This window comes from Pan troglodytes, chromosome 11 (genome assembly GCF_028858775.2).
Source record: "Pan troglodytes isolate AG18354 chromosome 11, NHGRI_mPanTro3-v2.0_pri, whole genome shotgun sequence".
NCBI lineage: Eukaryota > Metazoa > Chordata > Mammalia > Primates > Hominidae > Pan > Pan troglodytes.
The window spans coordinates 17,940,371-17,964,815 of NC_072409.2; the positions used below are offsets into that span (position 1 = coordinate 17,940,371).

The following is a 24,445-nucleotide window of genomic DNA, read 5'->3' on the forward strand; positions in this document are numbered from 1 at the left end:
GAGTGCTTTCCTTGATATCTATTGCTGCATAACAAATTACCCCAAAACAACAATCATTTCATTATACCTAATGAGTTTGTGAGCCAAGGACTTGGGCAGGGCATAGCTGGGTATTCTGCTCCATGTGGCCCAGGTTACTCATGGTCTTCAACTGGTGGATGGGGTGGACTGGAGGGTCCATGATTCTTCACTCATATGTCTGGTACCTTGTCGGGGATGGCTGGAAAGAACAGAAACTGACATAGTGTCACTTCTGCCATATTCTCATGGTCACAGCAGGTGCTATGCTGCCCAGATTCAATAGGAGGGGACATAGACTCCACACCTCTTGGTGGAAGGGAAGTCAAATAATTTATGGCTATGTTTAATCTGCCACAGTGTCTGCTATGTGCCAGGTACCATTCTAGGTGGTGGAGATATAGCAGCAAACAAAATACACAAAACTCCCTGCCCTCATGGAACTTGCATTCTGGTGGGAAAACTGCAAGCAAAATACACATATAAATTAAATACTATATTAGGAGGTTCCATGGGGCACAGTGGTGAAGGGAAGGAATATGGAGAGTAGGGTGGATGGTCAGGGAAGACTGGTCTGAGAAGATGATGGCTGAGCACACACTTGAAGAAAGTAAGGGAGCAACCTGGAGAACTTTCCAGGTAGAGCAGCAGGCTTAAGGGCTCTGACCTGGTGTGTAAGAGGAACAGCAAGACAGCCAGGGTTGCTGGAGCAGAACTGGCTGCGGAGAGCCACAGGAGAAGAGGGCAGCGAGGTCAGGGGGGTCTAGCTGATGGGGGCCTTGTGGGCCATCGTATGTTGTGAAGAGTAAATGCCTCATTATGAAAGTGTCTAGCACCTTGCCTGGAACAATGGTAGGTGCTTGACACACAGTAGCATCTATTATTAATAGAACCCGGATGTGGGAGCTCCCAGGTGTAGGAATTTTCAGGTATGGGAGTTCCCAGGCCCCCCCTTACTCCACTCAGTACCCGTTCTTTAGCCACAGCCGCTCTTCTGGCCCTGGTGGTATTGACTGTTTCTGAGCAGTCACCGGCCAGCAAAACACAATCAGGAAGGCAAAAACATGATGATATCCATTTGAAAGGTGAACCCTCATAATCAGCCTCTTCTCTAATGGCATTAGTATGGTAGCTAGACCTTGCCCTGTAGATTTTGTAATGTAGGGGGAAAATGAGCTTATGTGTGTATGTTTGTGTATGTACACCTTGGGTGATTCTTGAGAGATCAGCTTTTCATTATGACTCTCCTTGAAACTATTTTCATTCATGGCCCACAAGGACAATTTGCACAAGGAGAAATTCAAACAATAGTCAAATATATAGAAGCATGATTGGCAATCAAAGAATGCAAATTCAAACACTTGTGAAGAACCTTTTTATACCAATTAAATTAGCAAACATTTAAGAAAATATCAGTGCTGGTGAGGATGTGGTGAAACAAAAAACTCCCACTTGGTGATTGCATTTTTGCCACTGTTTTTTTGGAAGGAAGTTTGTCACATTGTAGAAAGAATTCTGAAAACATGCTTACCCTTAGGCCTAGTAATTCTACTTTTGGGGATTTAGCCTAAGAAAACAAATCAGAAGTTAGAAAAAAAAAACTTGTTTTATGCTCACAGCTCTTCCTTTTTGTATTTTCTGTACTAGCAAACAGTTGGTGACAGTGGGAAAGTAGTTAAGTGACCTAAGAGATATGCATTAAAACTGGTCAGCGTAACGATCATGTGGTATCTTTCACTTTAGGCACTGCCTCGCCACCTGTCCCGCCTTTCCTTTAGACTAAAAGGATGAGCAGAGCCAAGTTGGAACCTCCGTATTATAGCAGCTCTCTAGACCATTCTCATCTCTGTACTTTAAATGAAACAAAACAAAAAACTTTTCTTGACTTTATTCTCTTAAACTTTTCTTTTTGTTTAATTGTTCTTTTATGTCATCATTAATTAATTGCTCTATGCTCTTTGTAGGCCAGATAGTATAATGGAGTAAAGTGAAATGGGGTAAAGTCCATACCAAACTTAAAACTGTATAAAAATTAGGGCTGCAGATGGACAAGAACTGAAAGGAGCACCTACTGTTTGAAAATGGTTTAATATATTGCCATGACTGTATTTTGGGGGAATGTTTTTGTTCTTTAGCTTTAGAATTCTGTTAATGTTGCTTTAGTATCATTTGTATAATAATAAAAAACCCTTTCTTTCCTTCTCCAGAATTGAATTTGTATTTACTGCCATTTATAATTCATGATAGGTTCTTGGTCTGGCTGTTTGGAGTAAAGGTTTAGGGCAATCTCATCATCATCTTTTTGCCCAAGAAAAAAATTAACAATTTTTAAAGCATTTTAAAAAATGTTACTTTACCAATTATGAATGTAGTGTCTGCTTTGTGTGAAATATTTTAAAATTAAGAAAAGAATAACACAATTTAAAAAACCATCTATAATCGTGTTCTGATACTTCTTGCAGGTTGCTAATAAGTATCTTTAAAAAAAAAAACCCTGCTCATTATGGAAAATTTCAAATACCCACAAAAGGAGAGAGAATAGTACATTGAACCCCTATGTGTTTGTCTCCCAGCATTAGCCATCACAAACTGAGAGCTAATCTTGTGTCATCTCTGCCCTCCCCCTCATTCCCTCCTTTTCAACACTGAATTATTTTAAGCAATTCCCAGACATACTACTTTATCAGTATTTCAGTATGCTTTAAAAAGTACCATTTTCACATTAAAAAGGGTAGTAATCTCTTAAAATTACCAAATAACCAATAAATGTTTAGATTTCCCTCATTGTCTCATTAAAAACAATTGTTTGAAATAATTTGTTTAAATCATGATCCAAGGATGGGAGTGGTGGCTCATGCCTGTAATTCCAGCACTTTGGGAGACTAAGATGGGAGGATTGCTTAAGCCCAGGAATTTGAGATAAACTTGGACAACTTAGTAAGACCTTGTCTCTAAAAAAAGATAAATCATGATCCAAACAAGGTATATACATTGCATTTTATTTACTTACTTATTTATTTATTTTAGAGATGGGGTGTTGCCATGTTGCCCAGGCTGGTGTCAAATTCCTGGGCTCAAGTGATCCTCCTGCCTTGGGCTTCCAAAGTGTTGGTATTACAGGCGTGAGTCACCACACCCGTTGATATATATATATATATATTTTTAAAACCTTTTTATTTTGAAATAATTTTAAACATACAGGAAAGGTGCAAAAACAATATAGAGAGTTCCCATATATCCCCTAGTGTTAACATTTTGCATTACTGTGGCATACTTACCAGTATCAGGAAATTAACGTTGATGCAACATTATGAACTAATCTACAGACTCTATTTGAATTCTGCCAGTTTTCCCATGAATGACGCTTTTCGGGTTCAGGATCTCATGAAGGATCCACATTGAATTGTCATGTCTGCTTAGTCTTGGCTAATCTGGAACAGTTGCTCAGCTTTTGTCTTTTATGACCTTGACTGGTTTGAAGAGGACTGGTCAGTTATTTTGTGAAATGTTCTTAAATTTGGGCTTGTCTGGTGTTTCTCTCATGTTGGGGTGATCAGACCCAACACCAGGTCGTGGGGGCAGTGAAGTCCGGCGGAGTCAAAGGAATGAGAAAAGACAGTTTGAGAGAGAAAGTGGCACTAGGGGGCCATCGCTAAGTATGGAGGCTGGGAAGGCCTGGAGCTCTGGAAGCCCAGACTATTTATTGGTGATCAAACAAAGAAACAGGTGGTGAGAATATGGGAAAGGGCAAGCACGTGATCCACAGATGTGACGGTTTAGCATTTCCTTTGCAGCATATGGAACATGTTCTGCTACTTGAGATAACGGAGAGCAGGTTCTTTTAACTCAAGATACGATCCATCCTGGGAGAGCAAGGAGCCAGCAAGACTAGACACATTCTAGAGCCACAAGGGATTTTATGCCCTGAGCCCTGGATTCTATCCAAGCCACGAGGGGTTTTATGCCCTGGGCTTAGATTATGGTGCATCAGGGTAGCCTTCCACCCTTTAGCACAGAGCTTGGTGTTCCAAAGGCCACAGGAGTTTTAGACCCTGAACCCCGGACATGTTCCAAGACTCTTTTACATTATGTCAGACATGCAAGCCCTGCCTCAGCTTCTCCCAACACTCAGCTTTTCTCCCAACACTCTCATGATTAGATTGAGGTTATGTGTTTTTGGCAAGAATAGCATGGAAGTGATGTGCTCTTCTTAGTGTATTGTATTTGGAGGTGCGTAATGTCAATCTGTCATTATTGATGAGGTTAGTGCTAGTCACTTGGTTAAAGTGGAATCTTCTGGGTTTCTTCACTATAAAGTCACTATTTTATTCCCTTTATAATTAATTTTGTGGGGAGATCTTTTGAGACTATATGAATATCCTGCTTCTCGTCATACTTTGAAGAATTCTAGCATCCATTGATGATTCTTCCCTGCAACAGTTATTACTGTGGTGTTTACCTAGTTGTTATTTTCTTTTTCTATCTTTCCTTCTTTTCTTATTAGTTGTAAGTCTACCATGAGGAAGAGCTGTCCTCTTCCTCCTCCTGCATTTGTTTATTATTTAGTTATTTGTTTCTATCAGTATGGACTTGCAGATACTGTTTTACTCTATAAGTTATAAGCCATTACTATCATTATTTATTTTATTGTTCAAATTGACCCAGACTTGGCCATTGGGAGCTCCTTCAAATTGATTCCTGTGCCTTTTCAACATGACTCCTCATTTTTTGAGCAATTCCTTGCTTTCTAGGGGCACAAGATCTCCTAGGCTCATTTCGTATTATATTTTCCCTGCTCCAGGTCTGGAATCAAGTATTTGCCCAAGAAACACTGGTTTCTTTTATTGGAAAATGATATTTAGAAACCAAGATGTGAATGATAGGTATCCTCATTACTACTGGAGTGTTATTGCCTCTAGGATTTGTCAGTGTACAGAGCTGAAATATGTGTATTGACACATGCATACAAACATGTATATGTCTGTGTCTTTCCAATTCTGTGTGTGTGTGTGTGATCATGAATTCAGACTGATAGCAGAGTTCATTCTCCCCTTCCTTTACTTTTTTTTTTTTTTTTTTAACTGAGTCTTGCTGTACTGCCTAGGCTGGAGTGCAGTGGTGCCATCTTGGCTCACTGCAACCTCTGCCTCTCAGATTCAAGTGATTCTCCTGCCTCAGCCTCTTGAGTAGCTGGGATTATTGGCATGTGCCACCACGCCCTGCTCATTTTTGTATTTTTCATGGAGACAGAGTTTCGCCATGTTGGCCAAGCTGGTCTCAAACTCCTGACCTCAAGCGATCTGCCTGCCTCGGTCTCCCAAAGTGCTGAGATGACAGGCTAACTTTTTAACTTATTGTTTAATAAGTAAGCAGGTTCTCCCTCCTTTTTTTACCCCATGTAATTTGTTTGTTGAATATGTTGGGTCGTTTGTTCTTTAGAGTTTTTCACATTATGGATTTTGCTGACTGTTTCTGTAATGTCATTTGACTTATTTCTCTGTTGACTGTTTCTGGTAAACAGTCTAACTACCATCTAAAGTTTAGATGAGATGCATGGTCAAATTCAGGTTAAATTTTTTGGCAATGTTACATCATAAATGGTCATTTGTACTTTCAAATATTTGATAGTCCCTCTTTTTGTGATGTTACTAGCTATTGATCATTTGCAAATGGTGATACTTTGATTTCATTATTCCTTCTTTTATAGCTGAATACGTCTATAAAGAGAAACTTGGTTTTTCATCACCTATTTAGTTACCCTGAGGTGCAGCTCATACAGGAAAGTGAAAACAAGTTCCCTAGAATCCTCCAATGGTGGCTGTATTATTAGCTTCTATTGCTGCTGCAACAAATTACCACAAACTTGGTGGCTTAACAATACAAATCTATTATCTTGCAATTCTAGAAGTCAGAAGTCTCAAATGGGTCCCACTGGACTAAAATCAAGGTGTCGGCAGGGCTGCATTCCTCCTGAAGGCTCTAGAGGAGAGTCAGTTCCTTGCCTTTTCCAGCTCCTAGAGCCTACCTGATTTCTTGGTCTGAGTCCCCTTTCCATCCTCAGAACCAGCAATATATTTGCATATATGCAGGTGATACTGATTATGCTGTTCTAGGGACTATACTTTAGAACCACTGCTTTGAAGAACCCTGTTCTTTTTTATAGGAAAAGGCATTTAGAGACTATAGTCTGGATACCAGGGAGGACACCAATTCTAGCCTTTTTTAGTGAAAGAAAGGAAATGACAGAAAATAGAAGTTCATATTGATATTTCAAATTCAAATTTAGAGTGACAAGTTTTAACTTCTTTTATGTTTGTATTTCTTTTCTACTTAAAGTTTTGGGTTTTATGACAATAATTGTTTAATAAATATATATGTTATATATACTCACACAGTTTCAGAATAACATTACCAGTATCATTACTTATAACATGATTACTAAAAACAGTTTAAGATTTTTTTACAACCTCTTTTGTACTTAGAGAAATATCCCACTAGGGATGTACAAATCATTCTGCTTCAAAGTTATTGAAACAATTTCTGTCTGTTTGGTTAACCAGTTAACTGGTTACAAAGTTAGATTCATTTGTTTGCTTGCTCTTTTTTCAGTTTTATGGGATTTTAATTTTATTTTTAAGATAATTGTATAAACGTTTAAATGATTGCAACGTCACATCTGTAAAATGAGTTTTAGTTTCTATCTTTGTCCCTTCTACCTTGTTCTCTCTTATACCTTATAGGCAGTCATTTAATTTGTTTTATGGTTAAATAAATGGCAGTATGCTATCCATACTTATTTCTCTTGGGTCTCTGCTGCTGCCACACACACTTAACAAAATATTCTGAAGATTACTTTAGGGCAGTATATTTATAGAGAGAAAGAGTCCTCATTCCTTTTCCTTTATAGCTTAAGAGTGCTCCATTGTGAGAATGTACCATAGTTTATTCCTCTGTTGGTGGACATTTGGATTGTTTACAGCCTTTTGCTATTATGAATAGTGCTTCAGTATTACAAACAGTACATATTTAAAGGTAGTCACAATCATTCTGTATACGGTTTTTTTTTTCCCTTTTCTGTAACATGGGAATAACATGAACTTTTTTTATGTTATTATAAATTCTTTGTAAATGGTATTAGGACAGTTTTTTTTCCTGATTATGAAGATAATACAGGATTATTTAGAAATTGTGGAAACTTAGAAAAATAAATAAGTAAAAAAAATGGAAAATTACCCACAATTCCTCTACTTAGATATACTGTTGTTGTTTTGATGTGTTACCTCATAGCCTTATGACATTTGTATTAACATTTAGAAAATAATGAGCATCTTATTATCTGTACAGTTTGATACTCTGGTTTGTTTTGACTCATAATTGTGGGTGTGTGTTTTTTAAATACCGTACTCTTTATTTCTCTGTTGTTGACTGTCTAGTTTCTTTCTGGTTTTCCAGCATTTTAAATAATGTTGTGATAAATATCTGTTCATAAATCTTTTGCCAAATTTCAGATTATTCTTATAGTGGTTTTTGTAAGATTTTAAGTGAGAAGGATTTAAATATACACTTGTATACTCCCTTAAATACATCTATTATCTTGCTCTCTTGTAGCAGTAATTTAGCAAGTCAAACACATAAGAGATTGAAATTTTTGTCAAGTAAATTCCATTTTTTCATTTTCTTCTGGTAGGATCTTAGAAATGAAGTTGAAAAATTACGCAATGAAGTGAATGAAAGAGAGAAAGCAATGGAAAATCGTTACAAGAGTCTTCTGAGTGAAAGCAATAAAAAATTGCACAATCAAGAGCAAGTGGTCAAACATCTAACAGAAAGTACCAATCAGAAGGACGTGTTGCTTCAGGTACTGTAACTTTTGTATTTAAATTTTTTAATTTGGCATGGGTTGATTTTTTTAAAAAATAATTGTTTTGCAGAAATATTTATGATTACAGTAATCATTGCTATGTTTCAGAATGCTTTAGAGCTTTATTTATGTCATTTGGGCTTCAGCCACCAGGGAGGTAAGTGTGGTGAAACAGAAACTCAGAGAAGGGAAGAAACATATCCTGGGTCATATGACGACTAAATAGCAGAGCCTGGATTCACACTCTGGCTTGTTTTGCCCTAGTGCTCAGGCCACTTCACTGAGGTTCTTCTACTGCAAATACTTCCTGTTACTTATTTATACCATGCTCTTTCATTCCCCTGTAATTTTTCTCTAACTGTTCCTTTTTCTTTAGGAGTACCCTTCTTGTTTGATCATGTCGTGAATTTTTGAAATTCACCTCAGACTTACAGATAACCATGATGGAGTAAACATAGGCATTTAACTCTGCTTCCTACAGAAACCTCATTAAAATAACAATGAAAGAATAAAAAGGTATAAACCCACAGGGACTAACTAGGAGAATAGAAGCAGGTATAATAGCAAGTGTGAGTTGTCAACAGAATTTTGGATAAGTGTGGCTTGTAGACAAAAGAGGTAAAAAGAAAAAAAGAAAGAAAAAAAAATTTGGCTAAGTGGATGGGCAAGTGTTAAGGGCATAGGATTCAGCTTTCTCCACACAGCTACATGCCTTTGGGACAAAAAGCCAACAAGAAGCAAGCTGGTTTATGCTGCAGAACCCCAGAAAGGCATAGCATGCATTGGCTATACCTGGTAACTTTAAAAATGGGAGACTGGCTGTAATTCTAAGCAGTTAGAGGTGACCCTCTCCTCACCAGCAGGAGATCTCTGGAGACCTTAAACCAGAGAATCTCTGGCCATGGGGTCACCAGATATAACTGAAAGCAGGAGTGACCACTTAAGTGAAAACAGGGAGGGAGTGGAAGTGTGCATGCCCAGCAGTGAGATGCCTCGGACAGGAGAAACAACTGAAAGATGCTGACAATTGGGGGTCCTCCAGCAAAATACCTGGGCCCCTACCTGCGCACCTCACTGTGAGGCCACCTTTGACAGATCCTTTCCACACTCTCAGAGCTGCTGAGCACTTCTAACCCCTAAAAGTAGGTGGATGGCCTGAGTTTATCAAACAGGAGAAAAGAATTTAGGAGGAAAGATGGCCTGGCGTGGTGGCTCACGCCTGAAATTCCAGCACTTTGGGAGGCTGAGGTGGGCGGATAACCCGAGGTCGGGAGTTTGAGACCAGCCTGACCAAATGGAGAAACTCCATCTCTACTAAAAATACAGAATTAGCCAGGTGTGGTGGTGCACGCCTGTAATCCCAGCTACTCGGGAGGCTGAGGCAGGAGAATCGCTTGAACCCGGGAGGCAGAGGTTGCGGTGAGCCGAGATTGTGCCACTGCACTCCAGCTTGGGCAACAAGAGCGAAACTCCTTCTCAAAAAAAAAAAAGGAAAGACAAAGGCCAAACAGAACAGAGGTACATACAGGAAATAGAAACATGCAAGGAGGAGAAAACAAGACAGCTTTTAAAAATCCAAACATTTCAGGGCTATAACTCCTTTAGATAAGGCTCTGACAAAAAAGATATTTGGAAAAGAAGACCTATTGGAATTTGAAAGTAGGATTGCAAATATAAAAAAGTTTAAAAGAAGAATAAGAAAAGTTGGAAGATAAAGTTGAGTAAGTCTTTCAGAAAATAGAACTAAACAAATAAAAAGATGAGAAAATGGGAGTGAAAATTAAGAAAACTAGAGGCTTGATACAAGAGGTCCAAAATATGACTAATAGGAGTTCCAGAAAGACAGAACAGGCAAAACAGGAAAGGAAGTTTTCAAAGTAATAGGAGAAAATTCCCCAGAATGGAAGGACAACTATTTCTACATTGAAAGGGCCTGCTATGTTTCTAGCACAAAGAATGAGAAAAGACCCATACCCCATGGTGTGTCATTTTGAAATTTTAGAACAGAGGGATAAAGAGAGGACCTGAAAGGCTTCCACAGAGAGGAGAATACAGGTCACATACAAAGAACCCACGCTTGGAATGACGTCAGAATTCTCAGCAGCAACATTGGAAACCAGAAGATGGAAGAGCAATGCTTTCAGATTTGGAGGAAAAGTGATTTCCAATCCAGCGTTCTGAACTCAGCCAAGCTGTCAGCAAGTGTGAGGGCAGAATAAAGGCATTTTCAGACATTTGGTGCCTACAGTCATCTGCCTCCTATGTACTCTTGCTGGAAGCTCTCGTAGGATGATTCCATATCTATAAAGGAATCACCAAATGGGAGAGAATAACCAAAAGAGAGAGACATGGGTTCCAGAAAGTAGGGAATTCACATGGCATGTGGTGAAGGGAAGTCCTGGGATGAGAGCTGAGCTGCTTATGTAGAAAGCCCAGATTTGAACTCTTGAGGAGGACTTCAGTTGGGATTTCTCTAAGAAACTAAAATGCAGATGGTCAATTTTTTGATGTGTAATCACGGAACACCATATGGCTAAGTTATGAGCAGTATCTGCGTGGCTATAATGTAAATGCAGAATATTGATTTAACTGAAATTGGGATATTATTAGGAAAAGGGTTGAGGGACAGAGGATGTAAGAGCTGAATCCTTAAACTTCTATGGCAGGAGCCAGTAGGTAAAATCTAAACTTAAGAAACCAAGCCATGTAAGAATAGGAATGTAATATAGAAACATGGAGGTATATAGCAGAAGAAATAGCTAAAGAGTTACAAGTTGTTTTTCTCTGGGAGTGGGATTTGAGAGGTGAGAGGAGAGGAGAGGGAGAGGACACCATTTTCCATTTAAGCCTGTAGTACTATTTGACTGTTAAACTATATATATCTATAATTGGACTTTAGAAAAATGAAAATGAATAGTGTCATTTAAGCACAACTGTATTGTGACAATTCTAGAAAGTCAGTATTGGTTATTTGATTCCTAGTTCTATTACAGTTCAATGGGTTTTTATAAAGAATTGCCTCTAATTTTTTTGTTTGTGTTCACCTAATTTCTTATAAAAATTTGAAAGGATAAATTAATTCTGCTAGGTGCTTAGGAATATGATGTGGTTCTTACCCTTAATATTTGACAAGAGTGGACAGAATCCTAGTTCAGGAGTTACTAGGATTTTAAATAGTTAGGAATAGATTCCATGCAGAAGACTAGAGATATGGTCTCCGGTCCTGTTGTGTTGTTGAATGTTAGATCTTCTGAAGGGTTCAGCCAGTGGAATCGTATCGTGTGTGATCATGAAGGAGCCTTTCACATGTGACCAGACCCTAAAGCAGTATTTGCAGTCTTGGCTTTTTTTCCTGGAAGTCAGATCTCCTTTTGGATATGGACAGTTCAAGTTTTATCAAATTTGTAACATTTCAAGAGAGACTAAGTCTTCATTGGGTTTTGGTGTGCAAGTCTTGTAATCATCCCCATAAGCCTGCAGGACTGGAAGCAGATCGCACCCTGAGCAGGATGAACCTAGGTTTGGAACCAGGTCTGTTGGGTCAGAGCCTGGCTTTGTCCTCCACACCCACTGGAAGGTAGTCACAGTGGTGGCGAGCGAGGATGGCTTGTAGCGACTGCGACCATCCTTGGCTCTGCTTTGCTGGCATTCAGCTATTCTGCAAGTTGTAATAGCATAGAAATGGAGTTGCATGACAGTTTTGTAATTGCCTAGTATTTTGGAATGATGAAAATTATGTAGGGGATATAGGAGTATTATGAAAAAATAAAATATTTTTCCTTAAGGAGTTTGGGACAGTTTCTTAATATTTTTTTTCTTGATGACAACTTCCTTAGAATTTGTTTTATTTCATTAGAAATTCAATGAAAAAGATTTGGAAGTAATACAGCAGAACCACTATTTAATGGCTGCAGAGGATCTTGAGCTCAGGAGTGAAAGCTTAATAACAGAAAAGTGCTCTTCTCAACAGCCACCAGGCAGCAAAACCATCTTCTCTAAGGTAAGCTTGACTGAAATTGGACATTCACATGCGAATGGATTCATACACTTTTTTGAAACATATTTGATAACTCCTTTGATCTAGAGATCCTCAAATGCCTTCTTGTTGGTAACTGAGCCTACAGCAGGTAGGAGGAGGAGTTCTTAGCCTACCACGTTACAGATTAATATCCTTCAATGAATATTAGTCTTTGCACTGCACACGAAACTGAGAAATCATAGCTTGTTAAACCAGAAGCCTCATTTGCTCTATCAGGGCTCACCTCTTAACTATGTAATCCCAAGTGTTTCGTAAGTGTTCCTATTTAAATTCACACAGAAAATGGCACAGCAGGCCCTTCCTTATCTGGCCCCAAATCAACTTTCCAATCTCATTTTCTTTCGTCGCCAGCAATAGCAAATTTCTTATAGATTCCTGAAAACACCATGTTTGTACCTCTCTGTGCCTTTGTGTATGTAGTTCCATCTGCCTGGAATGATTTTTCCCTCCTTGTTTACATGCTAACTCCTGAACATCTCTGCAGGTGCCATCTTAGTGTCACCTTCTCTCTGGAGTCTTTCCTGATCCTGCTTAGTAGTGTGGTCCCGTTTTCCTCTGGTTCACAGCACTTTACACATCCCTCCATCATGGCACTTACTCTGTGTGTTGGAGTTATAGGATCCACCTTTCTACTTCCCCTCACCTGGGCTCCTGTACAGCACCATGGGCAGGCACTTCTGGGGTAGGGAACTGGCACATGTTCCGAATCCCAATGTTCAGCCTGTTGCCTGGCTGTGTAAATATTTGTTGAGTGAATGAATGAATAATGCAACCAGGCAGCCAGATGTGGGAAAGGAAAAGAATTAACTGTAGGCCAGGTTTTTTTTTTTTTTTTTTTTTTAAAAGAAAAACCTGGCTTAAATTAAGTTCATACATTTGGAAGATAGAGAACTCTTATGCAAATTAGTTTTCTGATGAATGGCTCTGATTGTGACTTGCAGGTTTGTGAAGGGTGATTCTCAAAATAATTAACAACTGGTACAACATGGGCATCAGCCTTCAGAAAAGACTCGGGCACTAGGGCTGGAGTGGGGACCTGGATGCCTGCTCCTGTGCCAGGCACCAACCCTGTAGTTTAAAAACTACTAGGGACCTCATGGGGAGGTCCCTAGGGAGGGACCAGGGCAGCTAGGGTGGTTGGAGTGGATGGACCAGGGTTTATTTTCCAACTGGTGTGGAAGTATTTCAGTATATTAGCAACCAGTGCTAGCCACTGTGCTGTGTATCTGCTCAGTATCAGAGCTTGTCCTGGGGGTATCATTGGCTGAACAGTTGGAGCTGTTTCTTAATTCTGACTGTTTGTGTATTTGCATTTTGCTGTTTCTCTTGAGAACGTCAGCATGGACTTATGGAGCCCTTGGGCTGGGCCAGCAATCTGGAGACCTGGATTTCTCTCTGTCGACTCTGTCATTTCACTTACGTAACCTGGGGCAAGTCTTATAACTAAATCTCAGAGGGCTAATATTTTGTGATTCTAACTAGCATTTAGTTAGATTTTGACCAACTTTAGTTGGCTAAGATTCACATTAACCTTAATATAAGGCACAGTCTGTTTCACACCAAGATAGCAGCTCATCAGGTTATTTTAGTTGGAAATATCTTCATTACTTTGAATATATTAAGTTAGTTAAACTAAAATGCTATTTTGAATCACATTTTAGTCATATAAAAAGTATCTCCTGTAATCCCAGCACTTTGGGAGGCCGAGGCAGGTGGATCACAAGGTCAAGAGATCGAGACCATCCTGGCCAATATGGTGAAACCCCGTCTCTACTAAAAATACAAAAATTAGCTGGGTGTGGTGGCACATGCCTGTAATCCCAGCTACTCAGGAGCCTGAGGCAGGAGAATTGCTTGAACCCCGGAGGCAGAGGTTGCAGTGAGCTGAGATCGTGCCACTGCACTCCAGCCTGGCAACAGAGCGAGACTCCTCTCAAAAAAAAAAAAAAGTATCTAAATGTTGAACAAAATGTTTATAAATTTATTGGACAGGTTGGGTATTTTAAAATCTAATTTCAGTTTTATCATTTTGTTTTTAGTTTTTTTGTGCTGGGTGATGTACTTCGCATGACCACAAATGTAAAGTTACTAGCTGGGCATTTTGGTAATATTCAGATCCCGGTGATATCTAAATAACTGTGTCAGATACCTAAGTATTTTAGCAAAGGCTTTAATAGTGTTCTACAAGATGAATTGCAAATTGTAGATAGAGATTTACTGGCCAGGCATCATAGCTCACACCTGTAATCCTAGCATTGTGGGAGGCTGAGACAGGAGGATTGCTTGAGGCCAGGAGTTGGAGACCAGTCTGAGCAACATAGTGAGACCCCAGTATCTACAAAAAAAAAAAAAAAAAAAAAATTATAAAAATTAGGTTGGCACAGTGGTGCACGCCTATAGTCCCAGCTACTCAAGAGGATTGCCTGAGCCCAGGAATTTGAGGCTGGAGTGAACTATGATTGTGCCACTGCACTCCAGCCTGGGTCACAGAGTGAGCCCCAGTCTCTTTATTTATTTATTTATTTTTTGAGACAGAGTCTTGCTCTGTTACCCAGGCTGGAGTGCAGTGGCATGACCTTGGCTCACTGCAACCTCTGCCTCCTGGGTTCAAGTGATTCTCCCACCCCAGCCTCCCGAGTATCTAGGATTCTAGGCATGTGCCACCATGCCTGGCTAATTTTTTTGTAGTTTTGGTAGAGACAGGGTTTCACCACGTTGGCCAGGCTGGTCTCAAACTCCTGACCTCAAATGATCCACCTGCCTCATCCTCCCAAATTGCTGGGATTACAGGCATGAGCCACTGCGCCTGGCTGAGACCCAGTCTCTTTAAAAAAACAAAACAACAGCAACAAAGGAATTTTAAGTGATCACTTAAGAATTGTAAATTTCTGGTGTCACTTTAAGAAATCCCAACTGTTGCAGCCTTACAGTTGTACCCCCCACTCCCCCGGCCCCAAGAAAGGTGTGCTTTTCAGATTGTAGTTCTTTCTTTGTAGAAAATGTGAATTTATTCTGCTGTGCCCTTGGCTATTTTGTGTTGGTTTAGAATTTATCCTCTCCCCATTTCTAGAAAGAACTTGAGGCTGTGATCATGTCTCCATAGACTCTGGGCAGTCTGTTTTCCTTCTAATCATTGTGTGATCCTGAGAATCAATGCTAGATGACTAGGGAATTGAAGAATAGAGAGTGAAACACACTGACCATATTTAACTGACTGCAGCCGGAGATTCATGGCTTGGTTATTGGCATGGTTGGGACATCGCTGCTGAATTTTCAGAGTATTAAAATTAATGTCTTTGTTGCAGGGCTGTGACAAAGCTACTGAAATAGACACCATCTATCTACCAGGCCTCTAAATTGCCTTGATTACCAAGAAGTGATCCATTAAGCATTCTCCTTACATGTCTGCTGTCTCTTTAGATGTGGTCTGCACATTACATGTGTTTCCTTCAAGTCATTAAGGAAACTATGGTAAAGTAGAAAATGCCCGGCTTTGGTGTCAGAATGCCAGTCCTACTACTCACTAGCTCTGTGATCTTGGGCAACTCACTTAATGCCTCTGAAACTCACTTTCCTAATCTGTGAAGTGGGCAATTACATGCCTGCCTTTTGAGAGGATTAGAAATAGTGGAAGTGGATTAGTTAAGATTCTTTTGGTTGCAAGCCATAGAACCCCACATTGGGTAGTTTGAGCACAACCACCATGAAAGGGAATATTGATTGGGAGCAGACTTGAGGCTGTCACAAATGCCAGGCAAGACTTGAGCAGCCATACTTTGGGGAGGGTGAAACTGGGGCAGCACCATGGACCTCAACTGAGTCCCAGACTCTAGGGCTCTGTTGTTGACATGACACAGACCCAGAGACTCCCAGCTGTCTGGTGTCTTGGTTTAAATATCTGGGAGATTTAAACCTGGGAGATTAAACCTGGGAGAGAACTGTACTAGTTTAGCAAGTGGGCCCAGGGCCTGGCTCACAAAGGAGAGGAGTCTTCCTGGGACTCACCCCTGTGTTTTAGGGACAGTTCTCAGGTGAGGCAGGGGAATGCGGTGAGCGGGGTGGTCATTCCAAGGGCCGTGGAGAACACATCACAGAGCCAGACACACAGCAGATCTGTGGCAGTGATGAGTCTTCTCTGCACTGAGAGGCCTCCTGTCTGGGTTGCTTTTTGTTTGGAGGGGCTGGGTGGAGAGGGGAGACTGGGGGTTGGTTGCTGTTGCTGAGCAGGTGCTTCTCATGACTCCCCTTTGGGCAGCCTGGCTGCCTGCCTGTGTGCCGAGGAGATCTACTGGTTTGTCAGCTCTGCTGAGGGAGCCAAATGACTTCATTCTAATGGGGCATGATTCAACGCAGGGGAATAGGTGATTGATGAAATGGGACCCAAATGGCTTCAAAGAGTTCATTTATTTAACATGGGTAAGCAATTTGCTTCTAGGAAGACTTTGACTCAGTCTGACTTCCATTATGCAAAATATCCCCAGGAATCTCTTCTCTTAAGATTCATATCGGTCTCTGAGTTCCCCTCTTACCTACTTAATCATCAGTTTAGCAAGTATTTGTGGCAGCGTTTGATTTGTGCCAGACACTGTGCCTGGCTCAGGACACTGGTGCTTGCCAGGAGCCCTCAGCCTTGTAAACAGGTGGCTGGCACGCCAGCTCTGGGGGCTGGAGGAGGGCATCTTTATCAGTCAAAGAAGGGCTTGCTGATGAGGTTTGGCCTGAGCAGATCCTGTGAAGTGCCCTGGAGTGTGCCAGTGGATAGTGGTAAATGACAGCACTGGGTCTCAGGGGATAGGCATTCCCCCTGGGACTCTGATGGAGGGATTTCCCAGTTCCACTGAGTTGGAAGGGCAGGAGGAAGGGAGGAGGGCAGGAGCTGAGGAGAATGGTGGCCTGAAAATTCCGAGGAATCTTTGGAATAGCTGCCAGAAAGAAGAAAAGAGCCTGAACTGATATCCAGGCCCTGGTGTGGCAGGCAGTGGGCTGTCCTTCTCTAGGACTAAGAGCCAGCCTGCAGAGGTCCTGTTAAGATACTGGGTCCCACATACATACATTCCTGGAGTCTCTGTGCCATCCATCAGAAATCCATGTTTATTGTTTTTTTTCCCCAACCTTTCTTGGTTGGCTTTGAAGTTACATACTTAAGCACAAATTCTGACTGTAGCAGTTACTAGCTTAGTGGACTCAAACAAGTTACTTCTGCTCTCAGAGAGTCAGTTTCATCATCTGAAAAATGGGAAGTTCCCTGGAATGCTGTGGCAACTAGAGATAATATGTTGGTAGCTAGTATAGCACTTGGAGCATAAGAATAATAGTAACAGCTGACATATATCAAGTGTTTGCCTCGAGCCGGGCATCATTCTGAGAACTTTGTCTGGATTAATTCATTTAATCTCTTTAACGCTCCAGGACATATGTAGAATTATTACCACTACTTAGAGGTAAGAATATTGACATACAGGCCCGGCACGGTGGCTCACGCCTGTAATCCCAGCACTTTGGGAGGCCCAGGCGGGCGGATTGCCTGAGCTCAGGAGTTCGCGACCATCCTGGGCACCACGGTGAAACCCCGTCTCTACTAAAATACAAAAAATTAGCCGAGTGTGGCGGTGTGCGCCTGTGGTCCCAACTACTTGGGAGGCTAAGGCAGGAGAATTGCTTGAACCTGGGAGGTGGAGGTTGCATTGAGCAGAGAGTGCGTCACTGCACTCTAGCCTGGGAGACAGAGAGAGACTCCATCTCAAAAAAAAAAAAAAAAAAAAAAAAAAGAAAACAATATTGACATACAGAGAAGTTGAGTAACTTGTTCAAGGTCGCATGGTTCATAAAGTCACACACTCTTAATCATCACTGCCTCTCATGTTAGGTGCTCAAGAAACAATAGATTTTCTTATTTTGTCACTGGCTTTTCTTATTTTCTTTGGCTGACCTTTATGTGGCTGACAGTGATGATGTTACCCTTGCCAAGCACCCAGATGCATTATATTTAAGGCATCTATTATGGGGCAGTGATGGGTGGGCTGAAGAGCATGGGACTTGAAGCCCACACCTGGCCTCACCATCCTGACCTTGACCATGAACAGCCTTGTGTGTCACAGTTTCCTCATCTCTAAAATGGGGAGTGTAGTAACACGTAAGCACATTGGGTCATTGTGAAGATTAAATGAGAAAATGCCTGGAAAGCACTTAGCATGGTGGCTGACACACTGGCCCTGGAGAGCCTCCTTGGTTTTCATGTCCTCTTTAAATCCTCCCCACTCTTCTCTGAGGTCCTCTGGCTGCACACGTGGTTGTGTGCAGGTGGGAGCTGAGAGAATCCCACATGATACTGTTGTTGTGTACAAAAGGCATTTGGGAACTCCTTGTGCCAGTGACATGTGGCATGATTTACAAAAGGGCCTGACATTTCCAGCAGTCTGGATGACTAACTTATCATGACCAGACTGGTGGTTTAGCATTTAAAAGCTTTAATTGGCAGGTGGTGCCTTGGCCTTGTTTTGTCAGGATTGGAAGCACAACAGTATTCTCCTGGATCAGGGCTTCTTCACCTTTCTTGCCCTCTGCATCCTTTTGGCAATCTACTGAAGCCAGAGACCCCTATCTTGAAAAAATGTTTAAATGCATACAATATATGTGTAGGATACTAAAGGAAACCAAATATTTTGAAATTAGGTTATCAAAATATAAAAAAATTATGCTATGGAAATGATGCTTCTTTATTAATATGTTAAATAGTAAGATGTGGTGGTGAGTATAAGTAACTACCGTAGCTATGAAGTAGTGATAAGAATGAATATTTTGAGATATCTGCAACATATACAAAATAACTATTTCTTTTGATGACAAAGTCAAGGTAATACCACTAGTATTACTATGGTTTGTAGCAATAGCAGTATTCCTTCAATTCATAATTGAAGGTAATGCTAAATTTCAGTTAGAGGTTAGCGGAAATAGGGATGTAATTTTTTTCCCTTGCTCATATTCCTACAGCCTGTAAGTTTTAATCAAGTTGAAAACCCCTGTCGTAGGTGGTATATCTTAGCTTTAGGAGAAAACACAAGTCAATGTGAACTACAAAGGCCGTTTGCAGCCCCAATTTCTTGACGGACTGAACATCCGCCTCCAGCATTTAGAGAGCATTTAGTTGGTGCTAGGCATCATGCTGGATATTCTGTATGCATTAACTTTATTTTAACATTTTTTCTTATTTTGAAATAGTTTTAAATTTGTAGAAAAATACAAAAATAAAGGATTGTATTTTTTTCTGAGCCTTCTGAGAGAAAGTTGCCAATGTGAAGCCTTGTCCCCTCTGAATGTGCTAGTGTATATTTCTTGTAAACAGGAACATTCTCCTGTATAACCTCAGCCCAGCCACTACAACCAGGAAATTAGCCTGGACTGATTTCCTTCATTGCTACCTTCTAATCCTCAGACTCATTTGAATTTCATCAGTTGTCTCAATAACACCCTTTGTAGTGAAAGGATCCTATTCAGGATCATGCCTTGCATTTAATAATCTTGATTCTTTAGTCTTTAGTTTGGAACAGTTCTAAAATCTTTCCTTGACTTTCATAACCTTGACACTTTTGAAGTGCCTGGGCCAGTTATACCATAGAATGTCCCTTCAGTTTGGGTTGTTTGTCTGGTGTTTTCTTGCTGATTAGATTCAGTTTATGCATCTTTGGCAGGAATATCACAGTAGCGATGCTATGTTCTTCTCATTGTGTCCTGTCTGATGGTACACAGTTGGATTTGCCCCATTATTGGCCATGCTAACTTTGATAACTTTATCAAGGTAGTGTCTGCCAGGTGTCTTGACTGTCTAGTTATGCTTTTTTCCCTTTGTATTTAATAAGTATTTTGGGGGAGGTGTTTTGAGTCTATGTAAACATCTTGACTTTTACCTACTAGTTTTAGCATCCTTTTGTGTTTCTTGGCTGAATTATTTATTACTGTGATGGTTGGCGAAGGGTGATTTTTCTAATTCCATTATTCTTTTTACATTTATTAGTCATCATCATTTTTCTCTAAAGAAAAACCTACTCTTTTTCCCTCCTATTCATATCAGTATGGATTTATGAATTCCTGTTTTATTTGGTGGGTTATAGTCTGTTACTATCAGTTATTATCAGTGGGTTATAAACCATTACTCATTATTTCAATGCTCAAATCATCCCAGATTTGGCTTGTGGGAGCCTTTCCAAACTGGGTCTGTGTGTCCTTTTGACAACATTCCATCATTATTTAAGCATTTCTTTAAAATTTTTTTCAGCTTTGAGTTATAATTGACAAATTAAAATTGCATGTATTTAAGGTACACTAGATGTTTGGATATATATATATATACATTGTGAAATGATCACCATAATCAAATTAATTGGCATATCGATCATCTCACATTGTTACCTTTTTTTGTGTGATGAAAAAACCTAAAATCTACCCTCTTGGCACATTTCAAGTGTAAAATACAGTATTTTTTGTTTGTTTGTTTGTTATTTCAGGGTCTTGCTCTGTTGCCCAGGCTTCAGTGCAGTGGTATGATCCTAGCTCATTGCAGTCTCAAACTTCTGGGCTCAAGGGATCCTCCTGTCTTAGCCTCCCAAATAGCTGGGACTATAGGTGCATGCCACCATATCCAGCGAATGTTTTTATCTTTTACTTTTTGGTAGAGGCGGGGGTCTCACTATGTTGCCCAGGCTGGTCTTGAACTCCGGGCCTCAAGTGATTTTCCAGCCTTGGCCTCCCACAGAGCTGGGATTATAGGTGTGAGCCGCTGTGCCTGGCCAGGGTATTGTTACGTATAGTTATCATGCTGTATATTACATCTCTGGAATTTATTCATCTTGCGTAACTAAAACTTTGTTCCCTTTCACCAACATCTCCCATATCCTCATCCCTCCAGCCCCTGGCAACCACTGTTCTATAAGCACTTCCTCATTTTTTGGCACAATAAAATGCTATACACATATCTTTTATTGTTCCTGATTTTCCTTGTCCTAATACGGGAATCAGCCATTTCTCCAGGTATCCCTGGTTCCTTACAGTACGCAATTTATCTTTCATCTGCTCTGTAACTCCATAAGGCAGTGGTAATTGTCCACCAGTTTTACAGGTGAGAATACCAAGGCTCCTAGTAAGTAACTTCCCAGAGTCTCAGAACTGGTAGGTGGCAGAACCAAATTTTGAACATTAAAAAATTTCACATTTGTGAATGTGAATTCATAAAATGACATCCACATTTCATAAATGAGGAGACTGAAGCTCATAGAGTTTTGTTAAGCTACTTACCCAAGATCATACCTCCAGTAAGTGGCAGAGATCCAACTCAGATTTCTTCATCATCACTGTGTTCTGGATGCCTCCCAAGAATACCTCAGTTGACCTCTTCTACTTGACTGTAACTAAATCCCTAGTCCCCAGTACTTGCCAGGTTTTGGTTTGTGAATTTCTCTTCTTTGGAGCAACAGTGAATATGGAGAGATATTTTTTTTGCAGTGTTTTAAAAACGATGAACAGCAGCTCTGAGGGATGACAGACTCATGATGGGCTAATCCCATAACTGGTGCGTCTTCCTAGCAGCTGTTGGAAGCAGTATTGGAAGCTCAGCTCTCTGCTTTGTTCTGGGATGAGTGATGGGCAGTCATTCCTCACTCCTCCTGAAGGTGGTGCTCTCTGACTGTGGCCTGAGCCAGAGCCAGGCACAGGGCCTCTCTCACCTTCGTTTGATTTTAAAAACTGGGACTAGCTACATATGTTTGCATAATATAAGGATGTACTCTTTCAAAATTCTTTCCTTAATGTCAAATGCCCATTGTCATTTCCAGGAAAAGAAACAATCATCAGACTATGAAGAGCTGATTCAGGTCTTAAAGAAAGAGCAGGACATCTATACCCATCTGGTCAAATCTCTGCAGGAATCAGACAGGTAAGGGTTTCTGTCTGGACATCACACATCTGAATGCAAACACACACACACGCACGCACGCACGCACGCATACACGCACACACCCTTTCAATCAGTGCTGATCTCTAAGGCAGCAAAGCCCTGCCAGTTTGCTTATGGAGCTTATAAAGCTTGGGTGGCGACTGCCCTATTTGATGGTCACATATACCTGTTTTCTATCAAGAATTGTCTGATTTTTGGCAACAAAATTGATTACTCAGGTTTTAAAATCATGATTACTCAGGTTTTAAAAATACTTTATTATATATTTAGAAAGTGCTTCTATGTGTATTATCTCATATGATCCTCACAGCCTTTCTGTGAAGTAATAATAATGCTATCCCTGTGTTTTCTATAAGGTCATGAAAACTAAGATAGGGTAAGTGACTTGCTCAGTCACACAGATGTCAAGTGACAGAACCCTGGGACTCAAACAAGTCTCCCTATCTTTGCAGAATTGCTGAAATGAGTTGCTGCCAGCAAGGTGTGGTGGGGAGAGCCAACTCTAGGATAGAGGCCTTGTTCTAGCCCTGACTCTCCCACTTTCTAGCTCTGTGTCCACAGGCAAGTGCTGCTCTGGGCCTCTGTCCATGTGTCTGTACACACAGGGTTGGCCTCAGGGACTTCTCAAAATTGAGAAGTCCTTTTTTTTTTTTTTTTTGAGACGGAGTCTTGCTCTGTTGCCCAGGCTGGAGTGCAGTGGCAGGATCTTGGCTCACTGCAACCTCCGCCTCCCGGGTTCAAGCGATTCTCCTGCCTCAGCCTCCCAAGTAGTTGGGACTACAGGCACGTACCACCACGCCCGGCTAATTTTTTGCATTTTTAGTAGAGATGGTGTTTCACCATGTTAGCCAGGATGGTCTCGATCTCCTGACCTCAGGATCCACCCACCTCCGCCTCCCAAAGTGCTGGGATTACAAGTGTTGGTCACCGCTCTCTACACAGTGGGATGGGTACAGCTGAAAGGATATGTCGTCTGGGATTCATTTCCAAACAGTGCAGAAGCTGAGGAAGTGGGTGGGGATATCAAAAGAACAAGATTGGCCCTGGCTCTCTGATTGTTGGGGCTGGGGTATGTGTAGATGGGGGAGAGGTTCATTACAGTAGTTTTTTTTTTTTTTTTCCTTTTGTATATGTCTAAAATTTTCTATAATGAAAAGTTAAAAAAGAATCACCCCTCATTTCTCCCTCTCATATGTCCTCTGCTCTTACCATAGCGAGCTCTTTATCGTTCCCTGGGCTGTGTGTTCCTGCCTGTACCTTCACCTGTGTTTCCTACCCTTCTATTCCCAACCTTTCCCCTACTTTGTCTCCTCCCAGTCCTTTAGAATTTAGCTTGAATGTTACCTTTGTCAGGCGGCCCAGCTAATCCCCAAAACAGTTGCCTCTCTGTGTTTCTGCCCTGCGTGGGGAGGTCACCTTCTGTAGCCGTCTGTGCCTGCTCTGCCTCCTCACCTGTGTTGGAGCTCCCTCAGGGCAGGGGTCCCACCTTACTGTCTCTGCTCCCCAGGGCCTGGTACAGAGTAGGCATTTGGGAAATGTTCTGTGCAGGAATGCCCCTCCCTGCCATGTTGATCTTCTAAATTATGAGATAATTTCCAGATTTTTTCATAGGAAATGAGTTTAGGGAAAATGAAAACATGCTGCTGAAATTCTGGGAGTAGGCGTCACTCTCTGAAAGTGAGTTTTTTCAAGAAACCTCAGCTGCTGGTCATTTTCACTTGGCGAGTGGTGTTGGGGGAGGTGGGCGGTGGGAGCGAGCAGTGGGGGGCACTGGGGGTTGAGTCATGTGTGGAAACTCACAGAGGGAGTGGACACATTTCATTTCAATTGCGCAGCTTCTCTGGGTAGGAGCCAGGTTGATTCTGGGTACTGAGAGGCCTTGTGGGTGGATATGGTTGCTCCTGAGTCTTCTCAGCTTCATGAGGGGCTCCCAAGTTTCACAGGCTCTTTCTTAATGAATGAAAACTTGGATGGGACTGAGGCGGGTCAGGGCTAACTCGGACTAACAAAGACTAACCAGGACTAACAAGGTTTCTTAAAAGGCTTCCTGTTCATCTTCAGACTTGTAATACATTTAGTGGGAGACAGACCTAGGTCCACATCTCAGCTCTGCCACTCGGCAGCCCTGAGCTCTTGGGTAAGTAATTTCTCACCCTGAGCCTCAGTGTGTTTGTGAAATTGAGATTGGCTGGTCTGCCTACTTACCTACTTACTTAGATGTCTACCTGCTTTACAGGGTTGTGTTGAAACTAGAGAGGACACTGTGTAAAGACCTAATACTTCCTGGCATGTAGTAAGCACTCAGTAAATGGTAAGATTTCTTAAGAATAATGACAGCATGAAAAGCTTACATATGTCTCAATATTTCATCATGCATAAACTTAGTTTACAGGAGGTTTTTGAATCCTCAGACCTTGGCATATCCAGAGGGCAGAATGTGGGCTAAGGAAGGTAGAGCTCTCTTCTGTAACTCCAGCACTGTTCACTCTGGAAATTGACAGGAAAGGTGGATGACCCTGAAGACAGATGATGTACTGTGATTAAAACTGAAAAGGGAAGTCAAGAAGGGAGGAAACTCATT

General features: G+C 41.1%; 1 protein-coding gene across 16 annotated transcripts in view; it reads left to right on the plus strand.

The window, feature by feature from the left end:
• The window catches only part of CDK5RAP2 (CDK5 regulatory subunit associated protein 2), a 189,363-nt gene that overhangs the window by 79,423 nt on the left and 85,495 nt on the right, over positions 1-24,445 (plus strand). For all 16 annotated transcript variants that reach the window (XR_010148469.1, XM_016960336.4, XM_016960345.4 and 13 more), the window contains 3 exon segments: positions 7,706-7,876; positions 11,736-11,879; positions 21,743-21,843. Coding sequence is in view for 15 of the 16 variants with exons in the window: in XM_016960336.4 (XP_016815825.3) it covers positions 7,706-7,876; positions 11,736-11,879; positions 21,743-21,843 (416 nt within the window). In the remaining variant the exon portion in view is untranslated.